This window comes from Equus quagga, chromosome 2 (assembly GCF_021613505.1).
Source record: "Equus quagga isolate Etosha38 chromosome 2, UCLA_HA_Equagga_1.0, whole genome shotgun sequence".
Classification (NCBI taxonomy): domain Eukaryota; kingdom Metazoa; phylum Chordata; class Mammalia; order Perissodactyla; family Equidae; genus Equus; species Equus quagga.
Genome location: NC_060268.1, coordinates 86,708,379 through 86,730,474, shown reverse-complemented (window position 1 = coordinate 86,730,474; position 22,096 = coordinate 86,708,379). Strand labels below are relative to the sequence as shown.

At 51.8% G+C, this 22,096-nt stretch overlaps 1 protein-coding gene across 1 annotated transcript in view; it reads right to left on the bottom strand.

Annotated features, from left to right (window-relative positions):
- Positions 1 to 22,096, bottom strand: part of RGMA (repulsive guidance molecule BMP co-receptor a) — a 42,798-nt gene that overhangs the window by 15,336 nt on the left and 5,366 nt on the right. Inside the window, exon 2 of the mRNA XM_046655474.1 lies at positions 11,071 to 11,186. Within this exon, the coding sequence (XP_046511430.1) occupies positions 11,071 to 11,186 (116 nt within the window). The remainder of the gene's footprint in view (positions 1 to 11,070; positions 11,187 to 22,096) is intronic.

Sequence of the window (22,096 nt, the reverse complement as noted above, 5' to 3'; positions counted from 1 at the left end):
TGTTTCTATGCTTTTCAAAGTGTGTTTGCCATACCTTCTTGGGACACAGGCTGAGAATGATCCAGCGCCCCAAATCCCCAAAAGCATGGTGCAGTTTCCCACGCCCAGCTCCTGAGGCACAGCCATAGCGACCCCTCCACTCTCAGGGTGGCGACCACCTGCCAACTGGATCCTGAGCCTCCTGCACAAAGGCCTGTGTGGAGCCCACCAGGAGCAAATGTGCTGTGAACGGATCCATCCCTGACCTCCTGGGTTTCCTCAGCGCTCCAAACCCTGGGGCCTTGCACATCTTCCTAAGTGTTTCAGAGGAACCAGAGCACTCCCATCAGGGATGGAGAAGCTATGGATCAGGACCGCGGAATGCTCGTGAGGCACTGAGCGCGATGAGAGCTGGGACCAGAATTGAGGGCTCCCATTCCCTCTGCTGTGTCTCCGGGTGGTAACGCAGCTCCCCTGGGCCTCTCTGCCTAAAGTGGACGTTCATGGAGCCATCATTTCCTGGGGGGCTCAGAGAAGGGCGTAGGGAATGCCAGGGCTGGACAATCCCCATGGGCGTTGAGCTGAGGGGCCCCTGACCCCCACGGAGTCATCCTGCCACCCCGTGTCCACTCCCGTAAATCACGGGCCGAAGGAATCCCCAGGTCAGGGACCTGAATGTAACCTGGCCCAGCATCAAAAGGAAAGGCTCTGGGCCGTGGCGTCACCTGCCAAGGAGACCCCAGAGGGGCTTGATTTTTATGTGCCGTATCTTTCTAAAACAGCACAGGACCTGAATTCCAGGCCATAAACTTTGGACTGTTCAGATGTGAGCGTCCAAGGAAGCAAGCACGGAGAGGAAAATCTGAAACAGATCTTATTGCAACTCATGCGAGCAGGGGGAGGACACCAGCTTTGCAGAGCAAGCCACTCTTGGTGCTTTCAGGGTGACGGAAGGCCGCCAGCTGCCCCATTCCTGCAGATGGCAAGGTGGCCCCTTCTGGCCTGTCGGCCACCTCTCAATGGATCCAGGACAGCCAAGGGGTGCAGAGTCAGGGGATTAAGGAATCTGATTGGTAGTTAAGGAGTTCTCCTGCGCTTCTATTTCCATCGCAGACACTGTGTCCTCAGGCAGGAGCAGCTCTCAGGGCCTCCGCTAACCCCGAGTACTTGGACACGCAGGAAAATGCAAATGCCGGCCGCGCAGAACTTTCTCCTCCTCAGAAGCGCGCGATGCACGTTTCGTTCTGACCCAGGCCTCTTGAATCTTAGAACTTTTAGGATTAGCCACCAGGGGACAAAGAGAAGAGAATCCAGAGGCTGCAGACAGTGGCCGGCCTGGACTCACCAAGAGGAAACCCCGAACTCCCTCCAGAGGCGGGGAACTTGGCTCAAAGGGTGGGGTGCAGGCCTACAGGCTGGGGTGGGCTCCCAGACTTACAGGGCTGGGGGGGGGGGTGCCTCGGTACTAGGGTTGGGACCCTGGGCAATCACTGGACCCATGTGCTCCTGACTCGTGCAATTAGGGCCAGAGCTCCTGGTTTCTCTGTGCAATCTGCTTTATCAAGATCACTCTGTGACCAGACTCCATGTTGGCTCCACAAGGTGCGCCATGGAATTTCAGAACCTCATGCCTGAGGGACGCCAGAGGTCATGGTTTCCACCTCCAGCCTCCACGGCAGGACATCTCCCTGTAGCGTCCCTGATGGGTGAGCATCAGGCCTCCACTGCCACTGGAACTCTGCAGGGGCTGGGCTAGCCCCTCCTGCTGTGGAGGGCTCCAGCTGTGAACCCACATCTGCCTCCTAGGGACTCCATGGGGCCTCGGTCCTTCTCTAGAGCCACAGAAAAGGCTCAAATATAACTACCTTGCAAATATTGAAAACAGCCCCTTGGCTTCCCTGTGTCACCCTCTTTGGCTTCACCCCCCGGCCGCTCCTCTCTGTGGGCCTCACTGAACTGTCTGTGTCATCCATCAATGCCCCAGCTCGGGTGCCACCTCCTGCCCACGAGTCCCCTGAGAGCATCTTTGTCCTGGAATCCTCTGGCTCCCACACTCCAAACTTAAAGCTTCTGCGCCCCGGGGCCCCACCTAAGTGCACACCCCATGTATGTAACATTTCACTTTTGGGGGAGGTGGGCTCCAGACTGTCCTCCTTGTGGACTGAGCCACGGCCGCACAGCTTGCCTGACAATTCTTTCCCTTTAAATAGCAACCCAGAGCCTCTTGGAAACAGAAAGATGGGGGCAGGGAGCTAGAAGCACCAGCTGTACCAACCCAGGCGGGATGAAAATATTTATGCACCAGTGCAGCATTAGCTGCTTTCAGAGACCTCCTTTGAACTGTTAATCAAGCCCAATCTTTCAGAATAATAGCCTGATTATTACCGCCTTGTTTGCATAACAAAGAAGCCCAATAAAACTTACTTCGCTGTGCACTGAGGGGGTGTGCAGGGTCTGGCCTGAGAAAGGAGTCTTAGGAATGTGGTGAGCTGCTTCACTGCCTGAACCCAGGAATAAAGACAATGCAATTTGCCACCAAGAAAAGCCCAATAGACCAATAAATTACCAGCGTGCAAAGGAATTAGATCAGGTTTCAGTGGCCTTGTAGGAGGGGTGGGGTGAGCCGGGACAGAGAAAAACCTGCCTCCCTTAAAGGCGTACAGCTCATTCTGAACACAAGCCCCACCGTCAAGTTGGTTGTGTCCAACTCTGTGGTCTGCGTAGAAACTGCCTGAATCCATTACTTGCTGAAAGTTCTGGACCCTACCTCGTGCTCGGGACTGTGCTCCATGCTGTTCCTGGAACAAGCCCCAGTGAGTTTCTGTGCCCAGGTAGAGTCAGCCAGACAAACTTCTGGAATGCAGAGCAAACACGTGTCATCTAACCTACTAACCCACAACAAAGATGTAAGAACCGAGGTGTGAGAGGTGTCAGGGAAGAAGCATTTCAACCAGGTCTTGAAGGGTGAGTGGGATTTGACAGGTGATGGCGGCAAAGCTCCAGAAGCACAAGGGGCCTCCAGAAGGGCTGAGACTGGCTGGAGGTGAAATGCTGGTTGATAAGAGCGTAGCCAGGAGTTTGAGTCAGACACAAAGCCTTGAGTGCCAGCTGTGCCCATTATGAAGCAAATATCACTCAGCTTCAAGCCACTTTCCTCTGCTCTGTGTGGGGCTGGGACTCTGCAAGCCCTGTTTCTCTTGTCACTCAGCTCCCTGCTGGATTCCACCACAAGGGGGCACTAGATGGAGGGGGAAGACTGGAAGCCCAGAAGTACCGAGAACAGCCAGGCAGCAGCCCCACAGACCCTGGGCCCCAGGGCGGCTCTTCCCTTTGTCCCTGCAGCCGGAGGGGTAAAAGCCACTTCCTACAACTGTGTGTACCTTAGTGGTCCCCCGGGGCCTTTCAGTCCTCCCACACCCATCTAACAATATCCATACAGGAGAGTTCCCTCTGTGGAAATACCCCGCGTGGTTTCTATTTTCCTGACTGGACCTTGATGTGCTCCCCAGCCTCAGGATTTCAGATTAGATCCAGCTGAATGTGGGGAGCCCTGGATAATTTTCAGTAAGTCCACAGCATGAGCAGAACACTACGTAGGAAGTGGTGTAACTTCAGAGGTGACGGCTTCAGCTGGGATAGCAGGCAGAGCAGCTTAAAAGAGAAATCATTGCACAGCCTCAGTAGAAAGGCCAGCACTGCAGCCTGAGACCTCTGTGTCCCTCGTCCTCACTGCCCGCCCGCCCTAGACAGCAGTGACGCTGAGGCTCCCCTCTCAGCAACATGTTGGGGTGTAGGTCCTGAAGGAGGGGGAAAGGGAGCACCAAGCTAGGAGGGTCAGCCTGCTCGTGCCCGGCATGAAACCCACGCTGCAGCATCAGCAGAACGAGCAACCGGCCACTGTCCTCCTCCTGTCCCTTAGCACTGAATCCAGGAGGTGAGAGCGAATGGATCTAGTGCCAATATTTGGCAAACTTTGGCTTGGGCCGTATTCCGGAGTCTCTTTGCTTGAGAGATGCCTGAGGCTGCCTGTTTGTGTCACTCCTGTAGGAATTTCACTTGACTGTCCCCGATGTAAACATCCAGGTGTTTGGCATCAGATGCCCAAAGGAACACACCCAGGTGACAGGCTGGAGTTTTCATCCAGTGCAGCGACCCCAGCTTACTTAACCCACGAGCAGCCAGAATCACCTTTCCTAAAAGGCATTCTTCCCCCAGTCTAGCCTAGGACTGTCCCAGGGAACCGACCGAGCCGGAGACTCCAATGTGTCTCCCACCCTCGAATGCACGAGGACTTTGCTCGGGGGCTTTCTCCAGGAACTGGACTACAGGAGAAAGAGCAAGGCAAGAGGAAGTTTCTCGGAGAATCTCAATCGACTTAGAAAGGAAGGGGCGGAGGGTAGGTTGGGGAGCTGGGGGTTAACTCACTGCCAAGTGTGGGCAGAGGTGGCCCCACTCACCGAGCTGAGGCAGGAGGCACTGCCCCCGTCACACCCAGCCAGGGCCACTCTGCCCCAGCCTCCACTCATGCCAAGTTGCAGCAAGAAACCACGCTGAGTGCCAAGGAAAAGGACACATCTCAGCTTTCCAAGCTGGACACCCTCCCCCAGCTCCCACTGGGGCCATGTGGAACGTTCGGAAGCACGTGTGTTGACCCTCAGGCCCAAGGCCACCAGCAGGCCTGTCATTCAGGTGGCGGAGGGCCTCTCTGGGTAAGACGGACCCACGGTGGGCAAGGGCCAGCACAGGATCCATGCCAATACCATCCTGTTCTAGGGCAGAGAACGAAGCTGCCCTGGGTTCCACAAGGAGGGTGATCCATGGCAGAGACATCACTTTTCAGATATGCAAGCAGCTCGCACGTGAGCATTTTGCTCCTCCAGCTGTGAGGCTGAACCCCTTTTCCTGAGTCTCAGGCTGGCTCTGGAAACGACCATTTTCCCTCCTGGCTCTACCTCCAGCAACCCTGGCTCATCTGCTTGGCCGCTCCAGGTCCAAATGCATTTGAAGTGGCTTCTCTCCCTCACTGCCATCCGTGGCAGTCCCTTCTCCTCCACCTTCCTCGTGCAGTGGGAGGGCAAAGGCACGCCAGCTGGGCACATGCCCGGCGGGCGCGCACATGTGTGTGAGCCTGTGTTCATGGGACATTCCTCAGCGTGGGGAGCAATAATGGGCTCCTTTCTGCAGGGCCCTGGGTGTAGAGGGATCTCTGTAATAGGCGTCTCGGTATTCTGCCTGCTCGGGTGAAATGGTGCATGAAATGAATAAATAAGCAAAACCCAGAAGACATAAATCTGACTTGGGAAAATTTGCACAATGACAGCCCTGCCAATTTGCTTTCCCTGACCTGTCGCTGGGTGGCATCTTCTTCTTTGCGATGCTAAGCCAGGGATGGATCGGGGAGCAGAGAGGGCCCCTGGGAGAAGGCAAAAACGCGAGATCCATGGAAAATTGGGTCCCTCTTCATTCTGCTGTCTAAACATATCTCCAAAGTCTGTTTCTTACTTTTTCCCCGCCTTAAAGCCTCATGTGCTACACAGCACAAAGTCTAATATGCTACATGGCAAATTTAATAAGTGTGTTTATCCAGAATCTGGTATATGGAAAAGCGCAGAGTTTGGGGTTTTTCTCCTGGCTCTGCTGCCAAATGGCTGTGTAATGTCAGGCCACCTCTCTGACCCTCTGATTCCTCATCGGTACAGTGGGAATGATGATGCTCATGGGGAAGGTGTGAACATCTCATGAGGTGACATATTTAAAGCATTTGGCAGAGTGCCTGGTACACTGCAGCCACCCAATAAATGGAAGTGCACTAAAAATTATTATTTTCCTTCAAATGATTGTCCTTTTGGATAGAACAATATAAAGGTATTATAACTTGAAGGTTGTTCATGAGTGTTAATTAGTGATGGTTGCCTATGGGAGGCTGGAATTTGGGTTATTTTCATTTTCATATTTATCCTTTTTGGCCTTTAGATTTAAAAATGAGTACTGTTTTTATAACCAGAAAAAATTATTTTGGAAAAAAGATTGAGGTATCTCGGAAAAAAAAAACCTTGCGGTCTCTGTTTATTGAGCAAAAAACAAACAGAAATGCAAAAAACCCCTAGGGCCCTGTAGTTCCTAGGACTGTCCTGGTGTGTTTGGGGTGGGGAGCAAGGAGAAGGGTATAAAGGAATAGCAAATGGGGTTTCTACTCTTACAGACACAGCTGCTGGTTTGGAAGAGGACAAAAACCCAAGACTCAAGAAGCAACGAGGCCAGGAGGAAGTGCAGGTGTCAGCAGCCGAAGCGACAGGTATCTAGGGCATTGGAGAGATGGCATGGCTGTTGGTTGAGGGTCTGCACTGGACCCCAACAGATGGCAGTGAACTTGGGCCTCGATCAAACGGATAGGCATTCCATTCCAAACTGGGTAGTGGCACGAACAAGGCCCAGGGGCTGCCGATGGGTAAGGTGGGGTGATAGTGGAGTACGGGGAAGCCAAGTGTCACCTGGAGCCTGGGCATGTGCTGGAAGCCATGGAAATGAGGCCCAGGTGGAGTGTGGGGCCAGAAGTCAGAGGATGCTCCCTGACTTCTGGATGCTCAAAAGCGTCACAAGGAGCCACAAGTTCCTGATGCTCAAAAGAGTCACGAGGAGCCACAAGTTCCTGAACGGGAATTTTAGAGCAATTCATTTGGCATCTTGGTGTGTGTCTGTCAGGGGTGGGCAGGAGGCAGGTCCTAGAGCTGGTCAGCTGCTTGTAGCAAGGTGATAATGGGAAGAGGCAGAAAAGGGTGGAAGAAGGACCCCCCAGGCTCAGGTGACCGGACTGAATGGCGAGGTCCACCTCACCCCCAGGACTTGAGGGTTCCAGGCAGTGTGGTCTCGAACAGACACAGGCCAGGCACTAGTCCAGCGAGCTGGAGGGGAAGAATCTAGGGTGAGCAACTATCCTGATGGGCCCAGGACTGAGAGGGCTTCTCAAGACGTGGGGCTTTCTGTTTCAAAATTAGGAAAGTCCTGGGTGAACTAGGATGAGTCGTCCTAGAAGAAACAGGGCCTTCAATTTTAGGCAGGTTGAATTTAGCCAAGCATGAAAACAGCGTGGCGCCTAACCACTTAGCCAAAACATAAAGTCGGGTTCTCTGCCCAGTTCTGTCGAAGGCCTTGCACATTTCACCAGAGAGGACTGTTAGCAGGAACCACATGCCCCCCCAAGATGTAAACTGGTCTCCGTCGCATCCTCTTCCCTCCACAGGGTCCCAGGACTCCCTCTTCCCCATCTCACTGAGTGTCCCTAACTGGGCCCATGGATCACCTCTCCCCAGTTCTCCTTTGTGCTCCGGGTGAATGCTAGCAATTTCTCCAACCCTGCCGAGAGGTTTTCCGTCTTAATCCAGAAGGAACACCAGCGATGCTCTCCTTGCTCCCCAATCCATCCTCGGGGCCTAAGGGGCCAACTGCCCATAGATTATCCATCGGCCCTCCTGGGGAGCCAAGGCTCTGCCCTGCAGACCCCTTGGTGTGTCACACACCGGCCTGCTAGCTGGCTCTGCTGCCATCTGGCTCTTGCAACTTGACATCATTTCATTCTCTCCCTTGGGACACACAGTCCTGCTGGGAGGGCAACAACGTGGTAAGCAGGTTGACTTGCTTGCACGTTTCTGAACAGTAGCTCTGGGAGAAATACTCTCATCTCTACAATGACAGATGCACAGAGGGCCTGGGTCTCCACTAAGGACTCAAAGTAAAAGGAGAGAAACAAGGGAAAAAGAAAGGCTGCAGGGCAATAATTCTTAGAACAGCGCTCCTTACACTAGTGTGTGCATCGGAAGTCCCTGGAAGCTGCGTGCAAGTACAGACTGCAGGGTTCCACCCCAGAGGATCTGCTTCAGTCGGTCTGGGATGGGTCCAGAACTTGTCTTTCTAACAAGTTCCCAGGGGAGGCTGGTGCTGCTGGTCCGGGGACCACACTTTGAGAACCACCGTGTTAGAGTATAGCATCCATATGCAGTTAACGTGAAGCATGCCAACGCGTCTAAAACAGATGCCTCTGATGGAGTTCTCTTAGAAATCTGTCTTATTAAGTCACAACGGTTTCAAAGTTTAAAAAATATCTATTGATTGCGTTTTGAAAAGGCTGCTATTTGTGGAACACTCTTCTAAGAAGCCCTTTTTGGCCTCAACACTCCCCTCTCCTGACCCCCACCAGCAAGACACGGCCACTCTGTCCATCCCCTGTAGGCACAGCATCATCCAAGCAGACACCCTGACGGCCCATGGGACAGTGCAGAGCCCTTGTCCCTTCACGGGGCTGGGGTCTGCCTGAAGGCAGATGTGGCCTTGCTCAGTCAAGGGCCCCAAATGCTGTCAGAGTCAGGAACACAGTAGGTGCACCAGACACATTGAGTGAGTCCGTGTAAACACTCTCAAAAGACACAAGCCCTCTCAGTCTAGAAGAGGTTAAGGCATCTTTCTCCACATAACTATGTCCAATTTAATTTGTCCTCCTATGGGTTTACTCCTGGCAGCCATTCAAGCTGACTAGCACTGAACAAACCTACGCTTTCACGGGGCTGCTCCAGCCAGATTCCACCTGTCTTCAGGGGGCGAGGCTGCTGCCCAGGGGGCCTAAGTGTCTCCTGCCTCAAAATGGCCAGCGTTTCATTTTTCTCTCGATCGCCCACCCTGCCCTCCTGCAGACCTGCAGGTTCTCTGACTTTATCCCAGAGCGGCCTCTCTGGCGACACCTCAAAGATGACAGTCCATCTCTTTGTTGTGGAAATTTCCCATTTCCTCTCTTACTCCTGAAACCATCTTTTGACCCAGGTTTCTTGGGCACACAAGTTCTCAGAGCCGCCGGTGCATTTCGTTTGGGGATACTGGAGGCTCACTTTTCAGTAAGGTGGGCAATTTCACTAAATGCGGCTGTCAAGGCCTCAAATTAGGAGCAACATTAGCCGGTGGGCATGATAGTGCCGCAAGCTATCTGTTTTATCTGCAGCTTTTAGTTACCAGCCTCGAAGCCAAAAAGAAATGAGCTGCTTGGAAACAAAAGTGATGGAATTCAGGCTGTGAATGACATAACCCACCAGCTTCGCTCACACTATAGGGAATACTTTAAGATAAAGTTTTAAGATGGAGAAATGACCTGAAAAGCAACAAAAACACCACCAGCAGCCCTGGCAGCTCCCTCCGACCTCTGAGTCCCTCGCCAGCCCTTCCTTCCTCTCTCTCCAGCCCAAGAAGTTAGCAAGTGCTGCCACTTTAAGAGCGGGAAGGTGTCGTTTTAAGGGCCTCTAAGCCCCCCTTCTCAATTTCAGCTTCGAGCTGAGATCACATCCCCCATGGCAGCCAAGGGACAAAAGCCATTTATCAACCCATCTGATAAAACTTCCAGCGGGCTGGATCTTTATCTAGACCAAACCAAGATGCACACAAATTGCAAACTCCTGTTTCCCCAAAAGGGGGGATTTCTTTTTAAAGAAAGGGGTTCACTTTTTATTTGATGTTTTTAGCTCTTGGGAGGGAACCAAATCAGCCTTTCCCCCAGACCCTTCTGTCGTTGGGGAAACTGCCTTCTAAGAGAAGAGGAGAACACCCCGCTGCTTGACCCACTATAGAGATTTTAATAATCCTGGGCGAGGAGGACGGGGACGGAGGGCTCCGTGGGGCACTCACCGCGCCCTCCCATCTTGCCCTTGCCCGGGGCCTCCCCCACGGAATGCAGGGCTGGGAGCAGGTTCCGGATCTCCTGGACGCCCTTGGGGCGCACAGCTGCTGAGTGAGACGGGCGCGCCAGGGGTCCCAGAGCAGGGGAGGGGCGAGAAGGTAAATTGAGGCCTCGCCCCTTACCGCTGCCTGCATACCGCCGGCCGGGAGCCCCAGCTTGCAGCCAGACCGAGGCCAGACTGCCCAGTTCTGCCAGTTCCTAAAACCCAGTTGGCTGAGCAGCAAAACGAAACAACCCAACCTCGGTCTAACTCAAGTCCTTTCTTGCAAAGCTGGGTTGTGCACGGGGGCTACCGGATCTGAGTCCGGCTGCGGAGCGAAACAAGCTCGCATCTTTGCAAAAAGACACCTTGGAAACCCGCAACGCAATGACACCGGCCGGAAGATCTCGCCTTGCGACGCGGACCATTTGGTCTGTGACACTGGGTTTATTTGTATTTTTAGCAAGAGAAAAATGGGTATAATGGGCTTAACTGACGTTTCCAAGGCTGTGAGTAGCATATGGCAAAAATGACATAAAGTTTTATGAAACATTATAAAGAAAACAGACCGGGGATTTAAGTTTCGTGCCTTCCCCCTCCCCCTGAAAGGGGGGAAAAAAAAAAAGTAAAGAAACTGGAGCGTTTGGGAAGGAACAAACGCTTCTCTGTGGAGTTGGTCTCCCTTCCCCCAACAAAAACAAGAGGTCCGGGCTCGGAGGAATTTGAAAGCAGCGATCTGCCAAAAACATTGTGAAAAACTATGGGGGATTCATTGGAAACAGATGGGCTTTTTCAGCTTTAATTCTGAAATTCTCTCCCTTTCTGACACAATAAAAACAAACAGGGGACGACGCGGAATGTTATCAAACAGGAATACGGGCTCGGTGGAGCCGGGTCCGTGGGCATCCTCGCGTGGGAGCGCGCGTGGGGCGGGACGGGTCCCGGAGGAGGGGGCGGGCGGGGACTGGTGTGGGACCTCAGGGGCTCCACCCCCGGGTACCCGGCAGGTTTGCAAACTGGTGGGCGAGAAGCCGGAAAAAGTGCCCCCCGCACCGTGTCCAAGCCTCCCCTTCTCTCCCTCCTCCCCGGCCCCTAAGGGGCGCCTTCCCGGTACCCCCCCTTCGCGGAAGGAGGGAGGCGCCGGCGGCCCCTGTGACCTCCCCGCGCGGCTCCTTTTCCTTGCAGCCCTGGCGGGGGTCCCCCCGGGCATCCATCGCGCCCTCGCCGGGGCGCGCGAGAAACAAAGACCCGTGGATATGGGAGGCGGGGGCCCGAGGGGAGCCGGGAACTTCAGCCCCGACTCGCTCGCACACATGTGGCCCAGTGCTGCGACGAGGCGCGAGGAGCGGGTGCGGCGGCCCGGCCAGCTGTGCCCTGGCCAGGGGCAGTGCCTTACCTGCGGGGAAGCTGCAGAGAAGGAAGGCGAGGGTCGGCCAGAATCCCAGGGCTGAACGTGCTGCCCCTCTCCCCATACCCATCCATCCAGCTCGGCCTGTTACCACTAGCCTCTCCCTGGAAGAAGAGTTTAGAAGAAAAGAAAAGAATAAATCACGCTGCGGAGAAACGGCAGCCTCGCTCCGCCGGCGGGAGCAGCGAGCCGGGAGGCTCGGTCCACCTCGGCCGCGGGCGCCCGGCGCGCCCCCCTCCCCGCGCGCCCCTCCCTCGCCATCCATCACTCCGGCCCCCGCCAATGTCGGCGCGGCCCCGCCGCCCCCGCCGCCGCGCGACCCGCCCCCTCGAGCTCGGGTTTCAGCGCGGCCCGCGGCGGGTGGAACGACGAGGAGCTGGGCGGGGATCGAGGCGGCCGGGCTGCCGCGCTTTGCTGCGGGGACATGGGGAACCGGGGGCCGGGGGGCGCGCTCCGGGTCCGCGACCCCCGCGACTGTCGCGCAGAAAAGGCGCAGTCCCCCGGACGGCCTAGCCCTGCAGGGGGCGAGGGCGGCAGCGCGGCCCCGCAATCTTCCCCATAAATATCCAACCCAAGTAGAAACTGCGCTTCGAGACAAACCCCAGCTCCCCTTTCCAACTAGACTGCCGTCCTGAAGCCGCCACCGACACCCCCTGGCTCATTTCTCTCACTCAGATGTGTCCCCAGTGCAGGAGGCTGAAAAATCCGCTTCTGAGTTGGCCGGGGTTGGCCGGGATGGCCCGCTGGCTCTCAGCTACTAACGCACCTCGAGGCTCCCGCCCGCCGTCGCCCCGGGGCCACCCACCCTGCCTGGCCTCGGCCGCCTCCAGCATCCCCTCCAAGCACCTCGCCGCTTCCCGAGGACTTGCCCTGGCTGCGCTTCTGAGTTGGGGGCCTTCGAGCCTGACGGAGGTGGCTGGAGGACAGCTGCCACCTCGGGGGAGGTGCGGGTACAGTGGTCCCCGCGGTGCGCAGAGCCCGGCAGCCCCGAGGCCACCAAGGCTGCTTTTGGGAGGACATTAGGTTGGTGACTTCCCTTAAGTTGGTCGCTTATTTTTCCAGGAGAAAAAGGTCTCCTCCCCAAGGTTCCCTGGGCCCCGCAGCTCTTCTGCCGCTGTTGGGGTATTTAAGAGACTGGCAACTTCCCCGGAGAAGCATCTTTTGGATGGAACACAAGTAGGCCAGAGCAAGTGTCTTTAGTCAAATTAATTCCTCCCTGGGCCCCCCTCACCTCACTTCCAAGCCTACTCATCTGGTGCTTTGGAAAAAAATTCTGAGTTTTGATCCAATTGAGATGTTTCTCTTAAGTGCTATCACAGTCCTCACTCGCTGAAGGCCACACAGGCTGCGGGCCGCGTCTGGGTTAAGGCTCTGCGTGCCAGGAGGGGAGTGCAGCTCCAGAGCAGCAGGCTTTGGGCAAGAGGAAGAAAGCTCCCTGTCTGTGAAGACAGCCCAAAGCACTGATGCTTGTGATTCTGACTTCCACAGATCAGTCAAAGGGGGAAAGATGCCCCAGCCAGCTGTGCCCCGGGGCAAAGGGAAGCTGTTGTTTCCTTAGGGCAAAAGGCCACGGTGGCACTGCTCGCCTTCACAGTTGGGGTGCCACCGTATTTTCCTCAAATATTTAGGCCTCAGTCCAGCATGCTCTAATTATCATTCCCCTCAAACGGGAATTTGAAGCCCCGGTTTGCAAAGTGTGACAGATTTGTCCAGTGAAAGCCACCACCTCAACATCCAGGTCTCGAATGCCGTTCTCCTCAAGCTCGGCCCCTCCTTGGGCCAGACCCAACACTTTATTCTACGGAATCACACGACGGCCCTGGCACACTGAGGCAGGCACACAGCCAGATGGCACAGATGCACCTCTGAGGTCCACCAATGAACACCATGTGCTGGACTCCGCCTTGCACAAGTTAGTCCTAAAGCTTCTGGCTAATGAGAGAGAAGGGGTCCATTAGCATTCCCAACAGCCCCAGCAGTAAATCATCCAACACCGTTGCAGCAGCATCTTCAGGTCGGAGAACATGGCCCAGGACCCAGCAGAGGCCGGGCAGGCTTCAGACAGTCCGAGTGCGGGCCCTTCCAGCACTGTCCTTGCCCAAGAGTGGATCGTTGGCAGCAGGACTTTAAGCCTCTATGCCTCAGTTTCTTCATCTGTAAGGGGCAGGCTGATAATATCGTCAGCCCCAGATGGCAAGTGAATACAATTCGGGAGGGGCACCAGGCCATGGGAGCTCCCCAGCCTTCCTGCTATGGGATAGACCACCATTTTGGAAGGAGATCCAATTCTTATGACATAAGCAAATAATTTGGGAAAGGGATGCAAAGGGCTTTTTCTCTCACAAGGAGGAACATGTGAGGCTGAAGTTGGACATCACAAAAGTGCAGATTTGGCCTTTACACAGTTTGGACTCTCAAGACAAATCCAGTCCCAATACAGCAGTATGGGGTCGTGTTGACCTCGAGGAATCTGTCTATACCGGCCAAAACAACCAGCTTATTGACAACTCCCAAACTCTTTGCCAGAGTAAGAAATTCTTGAAATGTTGGGTTTTGGAACTAGCACTCCACTCGCCATAGAAACTTGCTTAACTCAAAGCGCAGTGGACTTGAGACAGTCGGCTCCCATTGTGGAGTGTGATCCATCACTTGGTCTCCCCTGGGAGGCAGCCTGGCCTCGGGGTAGAGACCTCTCTTGCCTGGCTCTTGCTCCCTTCTCCCAGCCCTGGCTGTGGAGGCCCCACCGTGGAACCCTCGCCCCCACCTCTCCCTCTTCACCTTCAGGGGCTAGGGTTGTGTGGTGGAGGGGTAGGGGGCATCTGAAAGGCCAGCTTCTGCATAATGCATAAGGCTGAAGCCCTCCCGGGGTCAGGAGTGGGTGGGGCCACAGCTTTCCCTGCCACAGGGCATGAACAGGGGTTCCCAAATCCAGGGCCCGAGGCATCAGTCAATAAATCTCTATCGAGGATGCTGCCTGCTAAGCCCTGGGGGATAAAGAAATAAAGAAGACAGCCCCTGTCTTTGAACTATTGGGAGAAACAGATATTAGAGGAAGGTGAGGGGTCAAGAAGAGGTGACTCGTGGACGACTAAGTGCCCGGAGAAGGCTGTGTTACCAAAAAGGCGGCCGTGTTGCAAGGTGTCTTGAAGGATTCATTTTTAGTGAGAATGATGGTAATAATGGCTAATGTTTCAAGGTGCCCTTACCTTATGCAGGGGCTGGCTAAGTACTGTACATTTCTAGACACTTCAAGCTGAGTGGGTTCTCTTATCATCCCCATTTTGCAGATCAGATAACTGAGGCCGAGTGAGCTTATGTGCTCACCCCATTCCCGGCTAATAAGCTGCAGAGCGGAGCACACCGAACCCCACGCATGACTGACGGAATGTGCCATTCATTCCAATGATTCAAGTCTGCCCTGGGCTTAACATCAAGGCGAGACACATAACTTAACAATCACTCTCAATAAAGCATAACAGACTAACGGGGGAGACACAGAACACAGGCGCCAGGGGCCTCCGGTGGGAGAGTGTGCCAGGGGAAGATGGTGGGCGAGGGAGTGGGGAGCAGGGCGAGGAGTCCAGGTAGAAGGAGCACTGAGTATTCCACATACCAAGGTGTGGCTTGCCCGAGGAGCTGGAAAAGCTCAAGGATGGTGAGGCTGCAGGAAGAGAGAGCAGGAGCTTGAGAAAGCCCGTGAAGGGCCAGCACCCGGGAGCCCCACCCAGGGCCTCGAGAAAGGGAGGGATTTATTCTTTCAGGAGACCACCGTGGGGTGGTTAACAGTAACATGGATGCCCAGGCCCCCCTCCGGAGCAGCTGAATCTGAATCCCTGGAGGGAGGGCCTGGGCATCAGCATTTTTAATGAGCACTCCCAGGTGACTCATGTGTAGGGCCTCGCTAGGTTTCTGAGTTCAATCACCCTCCGTCAAGCCTGGGTGCACAGAAGACCCAGGTTGAGTCCACCAGTTTATCCTCCCGGACTTAAAGTCAAGGCAAGACAGAAAACTGAATAATCACTTTCTATAAAGCAGTGAGTGGCACATGAGCAAGCTGACCAGTCAGAGTCTCTCCTGAGACTGTTGCTATGGGGGACGCCCCAGTTCTGGTCTCTGATTCCTACACAGGATGGGTCTGGGGGTAGCAATATGATGATAAGAGGAGTGTTTATGAGTGTTGTGGGTGCAAGGTGTGTTTACAGAGTTGTTATACTGTTTTTACTAAAGTTGCATTTTATCGGATGAGCTTTCTGGGGACTGATGGAGATTCTCAGGGCTAAATTCCCATGCCCCTCTTCAGCATGAGATTCTCCCCGTAGCTCCTCCTTAGCTCCACTAGGACCTGCTCCAGCCATGAGAGCCAAGAAAGATCCTTATTTTGCTGAAACTGGTTTAATTTGAGATTCTCCCCCTTGTACGCACAGACTCCTGACTAATAAGGAGCCAATACTGGTCCCAAGAAGCATTTTTGCCAACGTCAGAAGTGCAGGGGTATGCTGTCAATGGCTTTTAATCCATCATTCATTTACTAGCGAAATTTCTTGAGCCTGATTCCCTCCTCTCCCCCCCACCTTTGAAAAAACTTTTACCATGTCTTGAGGATCTCAGTTGCTCCAATTTACAACTCAGAGCAGGACCCAATTCTTCTTTTTAATTGATCCCTCCAACTCCTCTTTCAAACTCCTCTTTCAAACTTCAAGGGCTACCTGGGGCTGCTCGTCTCAGATTTGATGAACCAGACCTTGTTCACTCTCTCCATAACCTTCAAGGTTTTATAGACTTTGATCACATCACCTTTCTGGCTTCCTATTTCTACACTAAAGTCTTTAAAGAACAAAGAGGCACAGCTTCTCGGCAAAGCCTTCTGTCTGGGTGATTACTCACCTTTCTACAGTTCTGAGATATTTTTCTGGAGAAGGTCGTAAGACTGCCAGGTTTGGCGATGGCCCAGGGAGAATCCCTTTTTGGCTTGGTTACCATTTCTGAGAGCATTTTCTGAGTACTTGGTCCTGCACCGCCTTTAGGAACAAACATTTTGCAAAGACCCCCAAGATCCCTTTTTGTGGCTATAAACAGACTGCACAGTCCGTTTTCTTGTAATTTGGATTATGTTCTCCTAAACGCATTAACCGAGGCTTGCCCCTGCAAAAGCTTAATATGCACGTTCTTGCGAACTCGTAAGCTCGTCCTGCAGTTACTCACCATTTGTTTGCCATGTCTCTGCAGAGCCTTCATTTCATCCACAGGCCCGGAACCATCTGAGCATCCCTCCTTTGGATGATTGATGGACATTTAAATGAAGTCTAGGAGTACCAGTGATCCTTGGGGATCCCCACTGTTTATAATTCTTCATCCAGAAAAGTACCCGTTTCTCCTATTTTTTGTTTCCTGTCTCTAAAGACAATTCCGATCCGTGGGAATCCCCCCCACCCTCTCGCTCTGGAGCAACTTGCTACTGTAAATGACCCTTGGGTGCAGCTTTGTCAGAAAGAATTCCGAGAGTCTAAACATAATCCATCCCTCGGTTTCTCCCTCGTCTCCAGGCCTGTTTCTAGCTCCTCGAATAAGGCTAACAGATGGGTCTGGCTTCACGTTCTCTTTTCAGAAAGTGTGCTGCCCTCTTTGTCCAGTTACTTGGGACTTTAGTAGGTGCTTGGTGATGTTACTTTTTAGTATACATTCCACCAAAGTGGCTATTCAAAGTGACCTTTCCTGGATAGGTGGGCTCCCTCTGTGGGCAGGGGACCCAGCGTGCACGCCCTTGGGTGCAGGCCCGGTGTGGAAGGACAGTCGCACATTCTGGCCACCAGGATATCACTGCCATCTTTAATTACCACTGCTCCCTTCCCTCCGGATGGTCCGGGATGGAGCGCCACAGAATTTCCTTGACCTGTTTGTTTCCATGACAATTTAGGAGGCGGCCTCTCTTCTTCCAAACCATTTGTGAGTCTCACTGTCCTGACTCTGGCGTTCAGACCCTTCCCTGCTGATTTCAGAAAGTCTTACAGGGTGCCCCTCCTATGTCCTGTCTCGTTTTCTTAGCTTTTGTCGGAGGCTTCCTTTCTGTCTGTGTGTGCACTATTTCATTTGCTTATATTCTCCCTCCCTCGCCATGAGAGACGCTTATGTTTAGTAATTAAAACATACAGATTTTATTCCAATATTGTAATGGTGTTTTGAAACACGCTTTTCTTGACATTCCAATAGCTCTCTTTAGAAACCGAAGAAGCAGCTTACTCTCTCTTTGAATTCTTTTATATGGATTTAAAACACAGTAGCAGATTTTATTTGCTCTTGGACGTGTCTTTAGATGTGTGTGATCAGATTAATGACATTTTTTTCCCCACATAAGGCAGATTCTTTTTATTGACCGTTTTTCTGTTTTACTCATTCAACAAGTAATCGGCTCTGAGCAGGGGTCTGGGATTCTCAGAAGAGCATCAGACAGTCCAGGGCCCCTCCAGGCAGCCCAGGGGGCATTGAGATGCGGAGACAAATCATTTCAGCAGCGTGCGCTGAGTACTTGGAGAGGGGTGTTTATGTGATGTGTCGGGAGCCCCACATTTATGCCCCATCAGCATTACTGCAAATCCACTCGGGACTTTACAAAGTTGGTGAGTCTTTAGGAGCTGGGGGTCAATGATGCTAACTTCTTTCCCAAAAAGGACCACTGACTGCAAAGCATGATGTCACTAGTACCAGATTTGGTGATATCTACATTAACATCAGCCTTACACTGTCTAGAACACCCTCCATTAAAATTTCACCTCTTGGACAATTCACATCAGACTGCCCCATGGCTTAGCATTCATGCTCATGAGTCCACTTTCAGGAACAGAGTCTGGGAACATTCAGGGCGTGGCGGACCACCTCAGCATGTGACAACTGTATGGAGTGCCCCCTCCCCCAAGAAGCACACCCCTGCTGGTAGGCACGGACACATCCATTGTTCTGGAAAGATAGAAAAGAGATCTTTTTAAAAAAGAAAGTGCTGGAAGAATAAATTTTCTGGGCTTTCTGTTTCCTTCAACCTAGCATCACATTCATTTTAAAGAAGTGAAACAGTAATATATGCACACGTTAAAAAAAATCAATTTCCTGTTAAACGAAATTAGGTCACTCTCTCTGGAGGCAATAACTCAACAGCTTCATGTGCATCTTTCTAGATATTTCCATGTGCATACAAGCACATATAAAATCAATCAATCTAGCTATCATTTTACCAAAAACTATTAGCAACTTCCCAACTGCCCCCTCCCCAGTGGGTATTTCCTATTTTATTTTCTCTCTCAGTTAAATAGTCCTATGAACCCCTCCATCACGGCAGGAGTTAAGCAGTCAGAGAAGAACTGAGTGCACAGGGGATTTACAGATGTATGCACAGGTAGACTTACATATAAAATAGCCCATGTGAGGGACGCCACGTGCCTCTACACAGCTACATCCTCTTCTCTTCCTGGACTCTGAGCTCTGTTTCAAGATGCTTATTCTGTCCCTTCTCATTTGGAAGTCAGACAACTCACATTTACCCCCACTTACACTGCAGAAGATAAGTAACCTGCCTGAGGTCACCCAGCTGGCTTGGTGGCAGAGTGGGGTTTGGGCAAGTCTGGGTGACTCCTGGCTGTCACGCCACCTCTGTGGAGCTCACCAGCACGTTCCCAGGCACGGAGATGTCTGGTCTCCCTCTGCCTCTGGGAACCCTACTCTATGTTACGTGCTCATCCTCTTGCCTGGAATAGAAGCAATGATCCCTCTGTGTTCCCCCAGCCTCAGCCCAGGCTTCGGAGCCCTTCTGATGACCCGCTAATTTCTGGGTTCACATTTTCATGGTATTTGGAAGCCCCTCCTTCTGTCTTTTCTCATCTCTCCTTTTTTTAAATTTTTTTAGGAAGATTAGCCCTGAATTAACATCTGCTGCCAATCCTCTTCTTTTTTGCTGAGGAAGACTGGCCCTGAGCTAACATCCATGCCCATCTTCCTCTACTTTATATGTGGGACGCCTACCACAGCATGGCTTCCCAAGCGATGCCATGTCTGCACCCGGGATCCGAACTGACAAACCCTGGGCTGCCGAAGCGGAACGTGCAAACTTAACCGCTGCGCCACAGAGCCAGCCCCTCTCACCTCTCCTTCTTGACCTCTAAGTTTCTCAGAAAGCTCTTGGAGCAGCCACATTTTTTCTTTTGATACTTCTCCCACTTCTCCCTACTTGAGAAACAAACTAGTGTACAACTGGAGTTTCAGATATGAAAGCCTCCCTCACTCTCCTCTTGAGCCTCTGGTCTGCGACTCTGGAGCACACCTACTATGTGGTCTACAGCTTGCAAATTCCTCTGCCTCCAAAGCCCAGAATGAAAGTGATAGCATCTTTGAATTGCTTAATCGACAGTGTTGAGACTGAGATTTTCTAGACCTTGCAGTAGATACGGGGAAAGAGAGAGACCTGGGATTTGCGGTGGCTCTACCCCAGCTAGGTGGCCCCTGCACATCCTGTCCTATCCATGGACCCTCACCTTTGCAACCTGCAGAATCATGGCCTGGCTGCCCCAGAGAAGTCACCCAGCTCCATAGTCTGGTGTCTCTATGGATCCAGTGAACTGATGTTGGCTCTGTAATTAACTGGCCTTGCCGACACTTGAGTCCAAGGAGCCATGCTGGGGCCTCATCTGTAACATTTCTGGGTTCCCCAAGCAAAAATGTTGCCGAGGGAGTGGGAGATGTTATTTGATGAGTGACATTTTTATATTTTAGTGTCAGCGTGAAATTCTTCAGCAATAATCCTCAGCAATAGTACTGTGTACCTGAAACCACACCTTAAAAACATTTAGTAACCTCTTGTTTTAAAGCAACTTTCGGATACTCATACCGAGATGCACCAGGTTCCGGTAATGGAGAACAGACCACCCAGCGTTTACCTCTCCCCATTCCAATAAGTTTTTGGGAGAAGAATCAGCTTGGAACCATTTATCCACCAAATGGCAACTGTTTGAACTGACAGTGAGTCTGTGTCTCTCTCTCAACCAGCAGAAGGCTGGAATATTTGGATTAATGAACAATTTGGTGCCAAGCGCAAATACCATAGACATTTAGCAATAGGAACAGATAACCAAGTTATTCATCAAGTTCAAAATTGTTTAGAATGGCTAATGCAAAGCTGAAATAAAGAAGATCCCTAGTTGACGGGAGGTGGGGAAGAGAGCCAATCCAGAGAGAAGAACAAATGCATCGCTTTGTGTGACATTCTCTCTACCACCATGGTTTTCCTTTTAAAATTTACTGGAGGCTCAGGGAATTTCTTCACTTTAACATTAGAGAGGCAATACAGCACACTGGCTAAGAACAAGCAGCCTGAACCCAGACTCTTAGACCTCACTTATCCCATCTGTACAATGGGGATATACTTTAGCTCCCTCAGAGTCATTGTGAGGATTAAATGAGTGAACACAGTAACAGACCACTCAGAACAGATGCTTGGCATGAGTAAGTCTTGATACGTACTTGCCAATATTAGTTTTATAGCATGGATAAAACCATTGTTTGGATTATAACAGAATGTCTACTATGTGCCTGATTCTGCTGGAGCCTTTCTATGTATGGGAACTGAGGGGAAATGTGCAGAATTCTCCAAGGACTCTGGGATAACCTTGACTTCTGGGGGGGTTCTAAGCGCATTATCAGCCATGCTCAAGTTCTTTTGAGCAACCACCATAAGACAGAGCCTCCCGCATAACTGGAAAGTCATCTCAACTACGTGATGGCTACAGCCGTCTCCATTTCGTAAGTGAGGTGGCTGAGACTCTGGGAGATGAAGCGACTTGTCCAAGGTCACCAAGAATACAAATAGCAGGGAGCAGCTCAAACTCAGGCCTTGTGATGCCAAGTTCAGTGTTCTTCCCACCAATTACAGCTGCTTCTTATATTCACCTGGGGTTTACTATTTTCTGTTAGTCAAATAATATGCTCCGTATGTATAATGACGGGTCATGCCTTAGAAGTAGGCATATGTTCAGACACACAGTTTTCCAGAAACATATAAAAATGTGTTAAGAAAAGAAAAATTTCCTTGAACGATCTTCTCCACCCCACTAAAATCTTACAAAGTCAAAATAGTTATATAGAATTCTTTTTCTTTCTTTTGGATGCTAAACGGTATTTTTTAGGTCAAGTTTTCATAGCGTACTTACCCAGACTTAATAGCCTCTGAATGACAGTTAACTATTACACAACAAGAAGATGTTAAGGTAAACCTACCTATATTATCATTTACTGTAGTCCCTTCAGACCACAAGCTGTTCAGGTCATGTCTCAAATTCAAAGCCAGATGGACTTCGGCCCCTAGATATTGCTCATTGAACCAGAGAGGGAGGGCTTGGGCACCATCTTGGCTTGCTTTGCCTTGCCCTCACTGACTCTTGGCCCAGGCTCAGGGTGGGCAATATGTTCCCTACCAGGCCCGAAGTCCACAGACTCTGCCGAGAGCATCCATTTACTCATGAAGAAAGCAGACAGCTTGGAGTGTAAGGCTCTTTCTTCTCAAAATGCTCTCGGCAGAGAAAAATAAAAGCAATGGAAAACGCTCCCAGCACGAAGAGGGTGGCATCTGGCTTTTCCTTACCATGTGACCTTGAGACACCCAAAGACACAAAATCAAGCGTGCTTCTAGACAGTAAGGGAAGCATTTTAAATTCAGTATTCTGAAATCTGAGTACCAAACTACTTTAGCTGCACTGACTGATGTAAAACAACATAAATTAAACTCCCATGAATCTCCTGTTCTGGGGCAAATGACCTGCCAAACTTAGCAGTGAGGGGTTATTAGCAAGTCTGGACCCACGAGGGGGTGCTATTAGGAGTCTCCTAATGTCTCAGGGGAGCTTGGCCTCTAAGCTCTGTGTTTCTTTTTACTTTGCCTCTCTTGGATAAATGGAAGCCCATCTGAGAAAATGCAATTGCATTAAAAAATCTACTTCTTATTTATACTTTACCTCTTTCCATAAAGGATATTAAATTA